At 39.7% G+C, this 16,439-nt stretch overlaps 1 protein-coding gene across 2 annotated transcripts; it reads left to right on the top strand.

Moving 5' to 3' along the window:
* Positions 1-5,544: 5,544 nt before the first annotated feature.
* LOC104960102 (transcription factor 12-like) lies at positions 5,545-16,069 on the top strand. Of its 2 annotated transcripts, none has more exons than XM_010788060.1 (13): positions 5,545-5,708; positions 8,113-8,215; positions 9,018-9,157; positions 9,238-9,361; positions 9,459-9,523; positions 9,903-9,993; positions 10,106-10,179; positions 11,142-11,318; positions 11,948-12,059; positions 12,180-12,306; positions 13,634-13,863; positions 14,765-14,939; positions 15,133-16,069. In XM_010788060.1, exons 1-12 carry the CDS (start codon positions 5,640-5,642, stop codon positions 14,905-14,907), a joined length of 1,455 nt encoding a protein of 484 aa, XP_010786362.1. In that variant the 5' UTR covers positions 5,545-5,639; the 3' UTR covers positions 14,908-14,939; positions 15,133-16,069. The 2 variants fall into 2 exon arrangements, with proteins under 2 accessions (XP_010786362.1, XP_010786360.1); XM_010788058.1 differs by having other exon boundaries at positions 5,546-5,708; positions 9,453-9,523.
* Positions 16,070-16,439: the final 370 nt, after the last annotated feature.

Genomic DNA, 16,439 nt, shown 5'->3' with positions numbered 1-16,439 from the left:
AGACAAATGTGCCAAATGTTATTTATTTCAGTATTTATGTTTTACTCAAACAAACTTCTCTCAAATTCAACCCACAAGTATGTTCAAAATGGATGAGAGGTAACACCCTACGTTGTTATTGTTAATAACATGACCTTACACAATGTCATTATAAAAATAAGACACAAACAATTGACAAAAATGATTCAAATAAAAACTTGGCCATGACGATGTACTAAAATCAGAGCATTCCTAGAAATGAGAATATGACATCTGTGGGCGATAATTGTCGAATTTGGTGGTTTACAAAGACACTGGATTCATAAAATAACATGAACATTATGTATAATCCTGAAATTGGTATTTAAATGTCAGTATTGGGATGAAGATGATGATGCTAAAGCCTAAATAGTGAAGCTACTTATGACAACATGTTTATTTCTTATACATTTTCTGCATATTTGTAAAGAGTATATATTCTATTCTTCTGTTTGGCAATAAATGAGCATATAAAGCAGAGTTTATGAGTGTGTGTTGTGTTTATAAAGGCTATTTGCTCTTAAAGGTCATACGTTTATTAATACCAATATGCATACTCCACTGTATAAATCTTTTATCATATAGTTAAAGAGAGATGTTGAGCAGAACGGAGCAGTGAGCTGTTTCCTGGAAAGCACAAAATAGTCACAAACAAGAGGACATGTGAGGAGGAAGTCTTGTGAGGTGAGGCATGAGGTTGGCATTGACCAGCTATAAATAATATATATTTTATGTATGATATGATATTCTACTCTTCTTTGCAGATTGTAGTGTATTGGTGGCCAGCATAGCACCCTCTGCTGTATGAAAAGCAAATAAAACCATGATTTTTTAGGATTGTAATTTAGTTGTGCTGTGACTGAGATGTCATGGGTGTTTTGGATACAGCCTGAAATTGTGAAAAACATCTCTAAACACGTGATTTAATTATGATCGTGTCGCCAAAAAATTAAATAGATTGTAATTCGCTTAAAAATGTGTCAACAATTTCTCCTTCTCTCTATGTGTTATCACACACATCCATCAGACCTCGTCATTTTTCTGGCTTGTTAACAACACCAGAGGTGTGGAACAGTGACACTTCATCTAAATCTCAAGAAAATGTTTTTCCTTGTTAGTCATTGTTTTCTCACTCTATTTTTGACCTTCGGTTGCTGGCTATTCTGGACTGATTTATTTCACTGTCAGTCTCCTGTCACTTCCCATTTGGGCTTGAAGGTCTCATCTCAGCAGTCTTTGCCCTTGCTCATTCCTCAGAACGCTAAGATTTACACAACTCTCTTCCAAAAGTTGCTGCCATTTTTGTGACCATTTCATGAAACCTTCTGAATTTAAAACATCTCCTCAATAAAGCCTGTTTAGTTCTGATCATGTGTTGGCTATTATTGCTTGATGTTCCAAAAAAAACCTTTTAAGAGTAATTTTATCACAACATACTTAGCCATATTTTTATCAAACACATGCCGAATATTTCCGAGCACCTACATATAAGAAAACATGTTAAAATGAAATAAATAAATAATGACAAAGCTGATAAGGGCCACCCATTCTTGACGGTTAATATTTTAATGTACATACTAAAGAGGATTTTTATAGACAAGCAAAGGAAGCTGATTGTGTGCTGGCACACTTAAATACCCTCATCGCCCCTAATCACCACTTATTTTGTTGTTGTATAGTTTTGATTTCATTACTTGCCCCCTGCAAATGAAGCAGGTAATGCTCTAGACTGGCAGCAGTGACCTTAAGCCACCCGTCCTCTCCTCTGAGGCTATGGTGAATGTGGGACAGTTACCGTGGTGCAGAGGTCGGTGAGTCGAGCTCACACGTGCACCACGCAGCAATGGCCGCTCCAATCCTCTTACAACCCCCACTTCGTCCTGCACTCAGGCCAGACTATAAGATCAGCTCTCCGTGCTCGGGTCTTATCCCGGAGAAACAGGAGATCCTCAGCACAGAGTCACGCCAACAGGTATCAAACACCACAGCCAACACGCTTCCCTCTGCATGCCAACAGTAGGCCTGCTTGCTTTAAGATGCATTCACTGACATGTCCGTTAAAGGGAAACATATGAAGATAACTTCTGTATGAATTGCTTTAGTAGAAACACAATACTCTTAAAAGCTGGCTGTTGCAAGTGTACAGCCATTAACCACATTTTGATCTGTCTGATAAAATCAGAACTACTGTTGATAGTAAACTCCTTCTAATTCAAGTGCTCATCCAAAAATAATGTTTGTACGAAAGCTTTTTAATTAATTGGTATCTATTTTGATAATAGATGGCACATATTGTATGGTTCCAGCTTTTAAATTGTGAGAATGTGTTTTTTGATATACAGAAACAATTGAATACATCAACATGGCTTGTGGTCAATGATAATTATCTTCAAATCTTAAACCAAATATTACGATGAAGTCATGGAAAGCGTGCAGGCTAGCATAATGTGGCTGTAAGTAAGGAAGAAATACAAAATAATGATTACCTCTAAAATATGGTTTGATGTGCAAGTACGGTAATAATACCGTAAATGAAAAGATGTGTAGCTTTATCTACGTCTACTTTCTGTTAATCAGGTTAGTAAAAGGGTATAGTATGGGAGTCCCTGGCTTCTACGTCACCACAACCTATCCCTGTTATTGCAGATTTTATACGGCATTTTTTTTCCTCCGCCTTCTTTTCCTTGGCGTCCTGTGGAAGAGCGGATGGGAAATTCTGATGTCATCAACCTTGGCGCAGCGGGACAGAGGAGCATGCAGACCCTCAGGGTGCCACGATTGGTGCCCATGTGTTTGTGCCCCGTAGATGGTGAAATAGATGGTGTGGTGCTGCCTGCCTGTGCTGCACCTGCGTCCCAGCATGCTGATTGATCAGTTTGGTCATGTGGAATGTCACCATCTGCTCCCCAGTCCCACTCACCCCTTCTTGTGTGAATGCCAATCACTGGCAGGAAGATAGTTATTAGAGCCATGTCAAATCAGGCGCATGACGATGAGCAATATGCCAGCAACACTTGAAATGTGTGTTGCAGGCGTAGTGTGCACAATCTTACAGAAAAGGACAACCATGACTGCGAAGTGGTATACGTTGTATTTTTGTTTATATAGGTGAGCCATATCTAAATAGTTTTTTTACTTTTACAAAATGCAATCACAGTTTTTGCCTTTAATATATTCTGCAAATAAAATTGAATTTGATAACTGAGGGCTACAGTGAGTGCATATGTTTTGGTTTGCATATAAAAGTCTTAATTTCCTTTCTTATTTCCATCCTTTCCTCCCATCTTCTTCAGTTGCTTTTTGGGCCTCTTAATGGCCAACAACTTATCATGGGGCCATCAGAAGTGACATTCTTCATTGTAGAGCGTCATAACCAATGACATTTCAACCATGGGAAAATAAAGATATGCAAATCTGAACTCATTAACATTTGCATTACCTGTTTGAATAATCGCACTCCTGACAAGACTGCAATTAACTAAGATTGATGCAAAGTTCAGGGTTAGGGGACTGTATATATTTGCTCTTGGATCATTTACCCAAGGTGTGTGTGTGTGTGTGTGTGTGTGTGTGTGTGTGTGTGTATCCTTAGTGTGCCAGATAGGAGAACTGATTTCTGTCAGAAGAAAAGGTCATTCAGTATCCACTGTTGTTCCAGGATTATGTGTCCTGATTTCTGTCATTTATTTCACCTGCAATAAGGACATTTCCTCTTTATAACCAATACCATTTGACAAAAATAATAATTATAGGAGAGATGCTATTCCTAGAAAATAAAGGAAAGTTCAAGCAATGATTGTTATGATGAAGAGACTGACCGCCAAACCCAGTTAACACTAGCGTGGTCGGGATTAGACTTTGAGGAAGCTTAGGTAAAAACAGATTTAAACAAGAAAACACATTTAGTTTTTTCTGCTCTAAGATCAGGGTTTTTTGCACTTTCTTCCGTTGACATAACACTCCTTATCATGGCCATGAATGAAACTTCATAAAAAAAATTAAAAAAATGGAAACTATATAATCGGCTCTTTAAACTATTTCTTATAATCCTTTAAAAAGATTCTTGGAAAAAATGTGGTTTACTATTTTTGAAATACACGAGCTGTGCATTTAAACTCATACATAGGGGCAGCACAGCATGCATTATGGTAATGACTCAAATGGAAATGTGGTGAGAAGATTCCACATCACACAGTCCCGTGTGGCTTCAGTGTCAACACTGCAGGGTTAGTATGACAGTGAGTTCAAGATAAGTGCTGAGCGGCTGGCTCAGGGAAAATGATTTGATTGGATTCTTGTGAGGTCTTTCTAGGACACTTGCCGGCACACTCCTGGTCTGAGCAGAGTTGTTTCTCCCTCTCCGGTTAACTATATTTATGTAACATACAGAGAGATTACTGCACAACATATAGCAGCTCAGCGCCTAGCACCGTTGACATCGTCTATCCTATTAGTATTTTAACATTAGCAGCTCAGTTGACTTCCTAGAATCAGATTTAATTAAGTACTAAATTAAGAGCAAAACTCTTTTTAAATCTATTTAAAAACTGATTTAAAATTAAACAAGAAAAATAAATGTTTACAAGAAATATAAACAAACCAAAAAAGGTAATACAATAGAAATATGAAAATAAGAACAATGATATATGTGAAAAATCTCAGGATTTAAAAGTGGAAGAGCTAAGCAGTTTTAAAAGAGTTAACATTGTGCAGAAATGTGCAAAAATAAACAGGAAAAGTTAAAGGTACCCCGACAGTATTGGCTCACAAGTTGACAGTGAGAGTTTTCTAAAGAAAGTACCCTAAAATATCTGAGCTGTTTGTTTGCACATGCAGTAGGTCACTGTCAGTTTCAAGCAGTGGATTTACCTCACACAGGAAGTGTTTTCAGTACCAGGTCACCCAGACAGGCTGCTGTATAAATAACTTTTATCCCAGCCGCTGGAGAAGCTCACAAAGCCACACGTGATTACAAACTGAAGATCGGGATCTATTTGTACAAGTAGGTCAGACAGGAGTGTGGAGGCTTCTGTTTACTGGAAACATCTACCTGGCTTACACGTGATTATCTGCATGTATGCCGTCATTCTGAATTTGCCTGCATATGATTGTACACCAACGTAGGATGTCATAGAAGGGGATGACATTTAAACAACAAAATGCATAAACGACATTGTTAGTGGACCCTCACCCCCCTGTTTTAATTTCTCTGGTGTGGTCAAGGTGTTGGTGGGTGGGGAATCCCCTGATTATTACATGAGTTATTTTCATGATGCAGTTTTGCGAAACAGCCTCTTTAATTAAAAACAGACATCAAACGTAACAAAACAACCTGACTTTGTTTATTCTAATACTTTTCTTTGAATACATACAAAAAGACAGCTTAGAATATTCTAGTCCAGGCTTGTAGTACAGTAATAGCATCAACCCTGGGCCACCCCTCTCTGCCGTCTGGAATGGTCCGGCCCTTATTTGCATAAGTTGTCTGCGGGTAGCTGCATGACCAGCAGGGGTAGGTTAGGGGAAGGAGTGCATGTGGACTACACACACATGAGTAAAGACACGGACAGAGGAGCTGCTAGTGGATTGTATGAGAGTGTTGCACTGAATCTGACGGAGTTATGTACTGTGCTCATCCTGTCTCTGGCACAGGCAACAACTCCCTGATGTATTGCTATAACATGAAACCGGTGAGTACATTTCTTATATATTTATATTTTCTTGGTGATGTTTTTCATGTATTTGTCAGTGTGTTTGATGAGGATGCTGTTGCACTTTTGTATTGTGTTCTCAGATGTTCTGCTTGTTTGTGGACTTGCACTATGAAAAACGTTTTATTTGTTGATAGTGTTTGAAGAGTGTGTTCTATCCCCCTGACAACTTCATTTTGTATCAATATGAAATGTATTCATGTGGAAGCTATGTAAAAGTCTGATCCTCTTTTAGTGAGGCATTGGCTCTGTAGTTGGTGGGGATGCTTCCTACTCTGTTCAGAACATTTGATGGGATGTTAGGTTGTTTCATGTGGCTGGTTTGCATGTGTGTGACTGTGTGTGTCTGTGTGTATGTGTGTGTCTGTGTGTGATGGAGAAACCGAGGTGGAGACGTTTTAATGTGTTGTGTCATTGTCACTTCCCTGAAGAATTGTGTAAAAAGGTACAGTATAAAGCTTATTCTTGTTCAAACTTAATTAGTTGACACTTTTTGAAAGAACTTTGTGAAACATAAGGTAAAATAAAATCTCTGTGAGATGCTTACTGGTCATTTGTTTGTCTGCCTGTATGTTTGTTTGTTTTCTCCATTAACACATTCAAACCAAATTTGCATAGAAAGGCCTTTCTTATGACAATCAACGAACAAAATAATGATTACCTACAAAATCACACAACTTATAACAACTGCACAGCATCTGAATTAATGTTAGGATCCACTAACACCTCATTCACTTGTGGTTTTAACAATCTCGTGTTAAAATGCTAGGTTGAGACCTCATGCTTCCTGTTCACTGAGCACCGTGTAGTCAAGCCTAGCAGCAGAAAACATCTTGACATGAAGCAGATTGCTGCTTTTTCTATTTGATTTAACCCCGCTATGTTGGAGCAGTCCCTCCACCGCTGCTGCCATTATCAAAGGCAGCTTTGATCTCTGTGAGACTAACCATATCCAGACATCGTGGATCACAGAGGCAGAAAATTGGTTGCATGTGGCTGGAGTTGGCCATGGTGGGGCACAGCATAGGCCCTGAATAGCAAGTTGATATTTCACTCATCCAGCAGAGTAAAGCTGTGTGCCTTCACAATGGGAAATAGTGTGGCTTTTTGTTGTTTGTGTAACATATCTTTTAGATTAAAATTACTTTAGAAATGTTATGAATACAATCTAAATGATAACATTTACTTGTGTTTAAAATGATATGAGGTCAAGCAAGTATGAAGGTTTTACGTTATTTAAATTCTCTCTTAGTTGTGTTTTTTGGTTGAAGAAAGGTCCCTTATCATTTGTGATGCAGTGATTGATGGTTCCTAAATCAATGCTATGCTAAAAGAGGATGCCATGGTGACGGCCCCTCTCCAGTGGGGGCCACAGAGGGCGTACTGGGGCGGGGGGTGTGACCATTATTAACGGGTCGCCTGCTATGCTGATGGTAAGGAGGACAATTGGCTTTATCCTGCGCCATATGCTGCCCATGGCGGCTCAGACGGGCCCAGTGTCGGCAGGGGCTCCTCTGTTTGGCCAAGCCCACAATCACCATGGGACTCATGCCAGCCAGGGTCACGGCTATGTGTGTGTGTGTGTGTGTGTGTGTGTGTGTGTGTGTGTGTGTGTGTGTGTGTGTATGTGTGCTTAAGACCATGTGTCTTTGTGTGTGTGTGAGCCTGTGAGTGTGCTTGCAGAAGCATACTCAAGAGAGTCTTTAATAGCCTGCTTTACAGAACTTGTCGCCCGGGTAACTGACACCCCATTGATGCTGTGCAGGGAGGTTTATTTTCATTTCCTGGGGCACATCAAAGCAACCAGGGGAGGTGCAGGTGCAGCCCAGACCTCTTGGTTGGTTTGAGTGAGTGAGCATGTGTTGGTGTGTTTCAGGCGCATATGTGCAGTTTGTAGCCTTTAGAACTGAAAGAAAAACATTAACCAGAGGTATCTTCAGTTCAATTCTTAAATCTGTTATCAACATTTGCAATGTTTTGTTTCCTACAAAAGGGGATCATTAGGGTTCTGTGTTTGTTTCTTTCAGAGGACATAGTATGTACAGGCCTGTAATTATTTGAGAGGGAATTGTATCCCGGTCTTCAGCAGCCAGTCGAACCTGATCATGATTAGGACAGGGATTTCTCATGGTGAATGGTTCCTAAATCCGGATGAGGAGGTGCATGGATCTGCAGCTTATGGATTATCGCAATAGCTCTAAGTGTGCATCATCCTCTCTGCTTTGCTTTATAATACTGTTGCTTCAGCTCGTACTCACAGTATTAGGCCGTTTGTGACAGCAAGATTGGTTTCAGTGTTAAAGACAAATAGAATATCATTGTTTGTGTAAAATCATGTTGCACGTCAGAGTCGACAATGCCTTAAACACGCTTTTCTTCCTAGGTTTATGGGCAGTCTCCCAATAATGACGACGACATCAACCAGAACTCATCTTTTCATCCATCCTCCAAGGCCCACAACAATGTGTTCGCAAGCACCTTCTTTGGTGAGCGCAAACAATCCAGAATAATCATGATTATTCCAGCAGCAATCACTGCGATTAGAGAATTCAGCTGAGGTTCAGCATTCACTAAAACTATTTCTTCTTGTAGTATAGTTAGAACCAATATGATACAAATATTGACCTTATAATTGTGCTATATCAAAATGCAGAGAATCAACAAAGTAATTAGAGTTCATTCTTAGAACACATGAATGTTTGTACATAATGTTACTCCTATACATCCAATAGCTCTCTGCTAACCCGTCCCTTTCCAAGCACGTCAGAGAAATATGGTTCACTTTAAGTAACATAAAAACACACATAGCTTAAGTGGTTTTTACATTCTGGGCTTTAGTAGATATGATACTGAAGATAAGAAATACATTCTTGTGCTAGAGATTAAAATAAAAACATTAGAGTAATACATATAAAATGTTCTGTATAATAAGTAATACCAACAGCAGTGACATATAGAATAACGGTAAGACACATTTAGTAAAACAGGAAAACTTTTGATATTGAAAATAGTCATATGTAATATATATTTAGGTAAGGAAACCACAAAAAAATCTTACTGAACCTTAAAATTCCAATATTATGTTTCATGAACCATTAAAAGCAAATAGGTGTTTCCCATGATTCTCAGAGCTCAGACATAGTTTGTTATAAAATAACATTATCCAGCCATTGCCAGACTGACGGGGCTTTATAGTTTCCGTGGAGGCCGCTGTACAGCTTAATGCCTCGACTGGCTGTTTGAGATGCCGCTCCAGTGCAGGCTATAACATATTGTTATTCATTTTAGAGGGGACAAGCAATTCGCCCGACATCTGGAATGCTGTAAATGGGCTGAACCAGCAGGGCTATGAAGGTGCTCTGGGAGCAGCCCACCAGACCCAGGCGGGGGGGTACAGCAGCCTGCAGCCGGTGCAGCACAGTCACCTGGTGAGACTCACATCCTGCACCTATAGGCTGTCTGACAGCACAGCATCCCGTGCTAATTATGATGTGTGTTTACTGTTCAGGACTACTCTCCACACTCAGTGGTGGCTGCCGACATGAACAGGGGTCTCCCTCCAATGTCCACCTTTCACCGCAACAACACAGCATCACACACTCCGACAATCAACAACTCAGACAATTCAACAGGTGAGGAAATGGAGGAATTAACCTGCAACCTCATGTCAGCTCTGGTTTGTCTGCTAATTGTTTTAATATTTAATATTATTATTCTTTTCAGTCTCAGGAAGCAAGGGACATGTGTCAGGAGGATCACAGACAGGCGATACACTGGGCAAAGCTCTGGCCTCTGTAAGTATGCACCACCTCAATCCTATTAGAGCGGCTCATCTATGCCGTGTTATGTTCAAACAGTCAGACCAGCGCATAAAAACGAGCCCTGAGAGCCACAGCGGCATAATGCAAAAGGAAAATAGGGGTTTGTCCCTGCCTGGAGCAGACTAGTGCGTATTAACGAAAGGCCACTCTCGTGCTGCTGGACTTTTTATTGGCTGCCAACTAGTAAAATGACCAGAATTGATGAGTTTAGTTCAGGTTACGAGCCTGCTCCAAAGGCTGAGGCAGCGGCTGTAAAACCCTACGCAGAAATGACAAGGTGTGCTTTTAAAATGATCCATGCCTTACTCACACTCCTCCCCCCACCCTTCTCTCGCCCCATGTCTGCTGCCAGATTTATTCCCCCGATCACACCAGCAGCAACTTCCCCTCCAGCTCGTCCACACCAGTCAGGTCTCCGTCCCCGAATGCAACTGAACCTGCAGGTAAACTGGAGGAACACAAGCTGCTGTAGCGGCTCCTCAAAGTGAAATGTTATTTATATTCTGCGGTTTTCTGTCTTTTCACGGCCTTATTGGGTTATTTTCTTCCTCTCAGGTACCAACATGTGGTCCCGGAGTGCAGCCCAAGCACCAGTCTCACCACACTACGAGTCTTCCCTTATATCATTGGTAAAGACCTGATTTATATCACATGACGTTGAAATGATTGTGTTATATAGATGTAAATGAAAAGAAAAGGAGAATATATTTAATATGCAGTTCCTAAGATATTTTTAATGTTAAGTATATTCAAACAAATATTCAACAATAAAAACAGATATTAAAAATGTGAAAAATATCAAATGTTTGTGCGAACACCTGAAAGGGCCATTATGAAATATAACCAAAAAATGATGTTGATACTAATACAATTTATTTTAATAATAATGACAATAGATTGCTTAACACATGGACTGGAAATTGGGCAAAACAGCTAGCCTAGCTATGTCCGAAGGTTATAGGTTTTAAAGGTTGTTTTTTTTTTTTTTAAACGGAAGTTGTGGTTTTACAGGATTTTTTTGCCAGGCCTGGCAACCTCAAGGTCACGACAAGACAGCAGGAGGTCAGCAGGCCAAGAAATAGAGCCAATAGAGTCAAGCTATATAACTGCTTGCCTTGGCTTTATATCTAACACACAGATATGAGAGTGGTGTCTATTTTTCAGCCATCTCTCCTGCAGGACGTTCATTACAGTAGATCCTAAAGATATTAAACAATTTATTTAAGGTATATATTATTACATCCTCCATAGAGGTTATATTTTTATTTTTTTCTGTCTGTACATAAGCAGGATTTTCATTAAAGTGGTGGACAGGTGTAGCATGGGCCAATGATGAACCCAATATGTTTAGAAGCAGACCTAAATCATGAGGCAGATACAGACATTATCTTTTACTTTTTTTTAACATTGCGGGAGAGCATTAGGCCTTAGCAGAGGTCTTAGCCTTACAAGTGCCGTTCTACTTCCAATTCAACTTTTATGTTACTTGACATGACTGTTCTTGACACAATTAAACTGAAAAACTGCAGCTTTTTTGAGAAAAATGTATACAATGTCACATAAATAACTTCTCCTCTCTTGGTGTGCGTAGTCTCAGGTGGAGGACCGGCTGGACAGACTGGACGATGTGATCCACGTCCTGAGGAACCACGCTGTGGGCCCCACGGCCGGCCTGCCTGCAGACATCCACGGCCTGCTGAACCAGAACCTGCAAGGCCTCCTGGGATCGGCCGGCCCCCTGCCGCTCACCTGCCACACTCCAGCCATGGTAAACATCCATTTCCTTTAAATATTTAGGGAGGGACATGGCAGTGTGTATGGAAATTCCATGTTTTGTGTATGTGTTGGAATGTTCCACTCGCTATGTCTGCATGTTTTCCCCATGTACGAGTTGTTGTCCTTGAAAAAGGAAACTGAGCACAATGGAGAGTGGTATATGCATAGCTCTTGTATGGCGAGGGTACAGTATGTGCAGATTTTAATTCCACTGTGGGTGGTGGGGGACGCCTTCATCGTGCAATTCCCATTCCAGCATGTTTCCCTTTCAGCAGACCAGGGGATTTTGGCCCAGCTGGAGTGGAGTATATGCAGGGGAAAGGGCTTTTTAGTCTAATCCTTTGGGGGGAGGGGGCATTACATTCTCTCACTTTTATTTTTTCAAATGATGTATCTGTTTTAGTGTTATATGCAGGGAGTATATAGCAGGATTAAGATTGTCTGAGATTAATTTAATTCTGTAGAGCAAGAGATCTACCCGGTGTTACGTCGGAGGCAGATGTTGGTTGTGTTACTTATTTGTCATTGGTTGGATGTAAAAGTTGTATACTGTATGTGACTGAGGCTATGGACACATGAATAAAGCTCTTATCTCTCCCCTTTCTTTATGATCCTTAAAAGGTTGAAGCTGTCAATATGAACAACAACCACCCAGCCTTCCAGAGCCGCACACAAAATGGCCACCCGTACCCAGTCAGACAGAGGGCCACAATAAATGACATGCAAAGTGCAGGTAGAGGCTGATGCACTTGTGTATTTCACATCTGAACTTTTGAACCCATGAGCTATTAGGACTGAGTAGATTTCACAGTTTTAATATACCATTTTCTTTTTTTTTTGTGATGTGCCACAGGAAGTAATCTGGAGCTGAAGATGGAGAGCAGGGAACGAGAAGAGATGAACCACACTAACCACAGTCACAGCTCCGACAGCCAGAGATCAGATGAGGAGAGCAAAAACAAAACACAAGGAGATAACAGGTAACACTTATCTGCTTAGTATGAAAAAACTAGTTTTGTGTTTGAAACCAGCTGCTTAGTATGGCTTACTGGTTTAAAATGACTGCATGATTTAAAATCTGCACTGAAAAAAAACAATTGGTTTGAAAAACAATGGGTTTGAAAAACAATGGGTTTTGTGACAGTAAAGCATTACAGCAGATTTAAAGAAAGTCCCTCCCTCAGAGGCAAGTATTAGAGTGTTCTTACCGTTTGGTTTCACTAATTGAAAACACTGCGGGACCCCCTGCTGTGGAGGGCAGCTGCGTCCAGGCCAGCCTATTTAACTCTGCCTCATATTTCTTTTTCATGTTGCATTAAGTTAAAGGAGAAGAAAAGAGGAGCAGCCAGGACTTTCAGTGAATGTAAAGACACTGAAAGTTGTATTAAGGTGGTAGGGTTATGAAAGAAGTAGACAAGCGATGCCAAAATGAATCTTTTTATAGAGTCCTTCCACGTTCTTCAGTAGCCAATCACCATTAGGGGTTAAATACAACATAAGCTTAGTTATTTTGCTCCATATAGTTTGTATTATTATTTGTAACTAAGGATGCAACTACTACATGTATTTTCTTTTGTTATCAGACCATTATATGATAAGTGACATCATGAAATCCAAATGTATTGAAAATATAAAACAGAAAGACAGCAAATAGTTAAATCCCCCATTTAATTTTTTTCCTCAATACATTTATTAAACTTTTAGTTCTGCAATTAAATTCACTAACTTGGTTTGGTTTTACATGAGCCAGAGATTTAAAAGTAGACTGTACTTCCTGAAAATGTCACAGATTAATTTGAGGGTATGTCCTGGTGTCTCTAGTTTCAGCGGTCACTTCAGGACAACCCTCTTTGACATCAGCTCTGGAGCCTGAGTGCGTGTTTTCTTTTTATTTAGATCTAAAATCTAGTTCGGGGAAATTGAAGTTGTCGTATGTTGGCAATCCTCCAGCAAAAAAAAATGTTATTGGACGTTTTGTTCTGTTTTCTTATTCACAATCAATGAGACTATGATTGTAACAAAAACAGTTATTAAATTGTGATTAAATTGCAGTTCTTGATCAGGGGTTATTGATTGGAAAGGGATTCTCAATATAGTATGGAATGGCTTCCACAGAACAGAGGATGAATCAAATAACCTCAATAACATGTCAGCCCAGTGACCAGCAGAGGGCAGACACACCCACAGTATAACTCAACTGATGTGTGAATATCAGTATCAAAACATAAAAAGGCCTTTTAAAGATTTAGACAATAACTTGATACAGAATTCTTACCAGCATTTCTTTCTCTCTCATTGACGTTGCAGTATCGATGAGGATGAGAATCTGACCCCGGAGCAGAAGGCCGAACGTGAGCGCGACAGGAGGATGTCCAACAACTCCCGTGAGCGCCTGCGTGTGCGGGACATCAACGAGGCCTTCAAGGAGCTGGGTCACATGGTTCAGCTGCACCTGAAGAGCGAGAAGCCGCAGACCAAGCTGCTGGTGCTGCACCAGGCCGTGTCTGTGATCCTCAGCCTGGAACAACAAGTCAGAGGTCAGCGCATCCTTAAAGGAGGAATGGTTTTAAGTAAAATAAATAACGGAGAGTGACACCTAACATACAACAAGAGGTTTGGAGTTAGCATAGGAGATGAATCAGTTGATTACAGACTCTAAAGATGTAAACAGTTTATCCGGGGTAAATATCTTATATCTACTAACACACATTTTTATGTTTTCAATTTGAACATGCATTATTTTATTGTTTTTTATCCACTTGGAGGTAAAAAAAGTTGTTTTTTTACACAATTAGCAGACATAGCGCAATATTATCATTTATTTGGAGTCATGTTTCTGTCAACCTGATGATAATGAGCCTAATATTCACTCTATTTTTAGCTCTTTTTTGGTGCCCTCCAACTCCAAAGGGAAATATCTCGAGCAGCTAAATGCTCCTTTAGTGTATATCACCAGCTAGTCTCACCTCTTTGGTTCTAGGCAGGAAGTGCAACGAAGGCTCAAAACAGCTGCCAGCTGCTGCAGTTGAAAACTACACCGATGAAAGCTGATAAGACCAAAACATTGAGGTTGCAAACCGTCAAATTAAAACAATAGCTGAAAGATGCTAAAACGCTCATCATTAGCTGAGAAGAATAGCAGTCTGGTGAAAACTGCCTGTGGGTTTTTGACTACAAATAACATAATGTACAGTAAACAAAGTTAAATTGATTGTTAATATACAAATATTGATAAGATTAGCTTCAGAGCCACTATTACAGCAGCACACTTAACCATAAGCCCATAACAGCCGAAGCAGAATACAGTTGTTTTTTTCAAAATAAACTGAACTCGCATTTCACATTGGATGGCAATAAATAACATCCTTGTTCTACCACATGTTTTAGCTTCTTTACTTCTTTACTCAAACGCTTACCCATAGTTGTTGAATCCCACAGAGAGGAACCTGAACCCGAAGGCAGCGTGTCTGCGGAGGAGAGAGGAAGAGAAGGCGTCTGCAGCCATGGCGGATCAACAGTCCATGCATCTCGCTTTCCATCCCAGTCTGGCAGACCCATCAAACCCCATGGGCCACCTCTGAGCATCTGATAACTGAATCAAATACAGCATAAAGTAAGTAACATTAACTTAAACAGCCGTTGCACATATGTGATAAAGACATTGTATATTTTTTAGCAGACAGTGACTGTATTTTTATTTTTTGTAAAAAATGTTGTAATGCTACCAACCCTGTTTACAAACTTGACATTAATAATATTTCCATAGAAGGTCTAATTTAGCTATCATCTGTGTGTTTGATGTCCAGATGCTGATCGAAGAGCAACCAGGAAGCCCTCTCCGTTTGAACAATCATCTCCTTGCTTCCCAACCGGACTTCTAACTTTGTGCCTACACTTAACTTGTAACAGACAAATGCATTGTAAACTGCCGATGTTTTGTACATATTTTATATATTTATTGGTTATCCGTCTGTTTTGAATATATCTGAAAGGATGAAACCCAGTAGTGACGAGTGTCATCTGCAGTTTTGATTTTTGGAGGAGCCAGATATGTTTCTGATTGATCTTTTCAGTGTATCACTATTAACCACGTACACTCGTGATTTCCACCGAGCTCAGAGAACTGACATTCCCATATTTTTGTTCAGACATCGGATTTCAATTGTCCTGTGGTGTGTGTGAGAGTGTGTGAGCTGTTGTTTAGTGTGTGCATGTGTGCGAAGGAGTTTGACCATTCTATGAATGAACAGATCTCCCAAAATGTTCTTTGACAGGTCGGCATCATCTGTTATTTGTACACATTTCACACATTTATGTAATAGCACTGTTAACAGGATCACACTTAACGAGACAGAGGTGGAAAATGGACTTTGTCTTCTCAGAGTATATCTCGCTCTTCAGACTTAGTCAAAGCTCTTTGCATGTTTGAGTTTTTACTAGAATATTGATTTTTTTATAAGTTATGTAACTTATCTTTTATACACATATTGTGCATTTCATAATGTCTCCATATACTTTTACATATGAAAACCTTTTTGTGTTGTTTTAATAGATGTAGCCATATTCCATGCTCTGAGCAATACAGTGTAAAATAATAATTGATGTCTTGTTTGCATATCAAACTTCTAAACAAATAATAATTAAAAATAATCTGAAATTATTTCCATCACGACATGTACAGTTTAAGTAGCCAACAGGCATGTGTCAAATGATAATGTAGCAATAAATGTGTCTTTTCAAATAGTTTTTCAGTGTGTTCTTTTATATATTTTACTCAAACATAACACATACACCTACTGTATTTAAAGTACTACAACTTGTATTACTATTAAGTGAACATTCAAATACAAGAAGATATAATTCATTTGAGGCCAAATGAGTGTCCATTACGTTTGTGAAAGGCGTCTTTATTGGCGTAGCATTCTTTGCAATGCATATTAGGTTGTGCACAGTGAGGCATTGTGACAAGTTTTACAAAGGAAAAAAGGCTCATTAATTAAATATATGTTTTGCATGGTGTAATATCTGCAGGCAATCTGAGCACCTGTTTATTCCAGATGCCGGGTGGAGAAACGGTGACAGTGCCAACTAATACAATACACCTGTCGCCTTT

The sequence above is a fragment of the Notothenia coriiceps genome, unplaced genomic scaffold (assembly GCF_000735185.1).
Source record: "Notothenia coriiceps isolate Sejong01 unplaced genomic scaffold, NC01 NC01_scaffold00031504, whole genome shotgun sequence".
Lineage (NCBI taxonomy): Eukaryota > Metazoa > Chordata > Actinopteri > Perciformes > Nototheniidae > Notothenia > Notothenia coriiceps.
The sequence above is the reverse complement of the archived record's forward strand: the minus strand, read 5'-3'. Positions and strand labels throughout refer to the sequence as shown.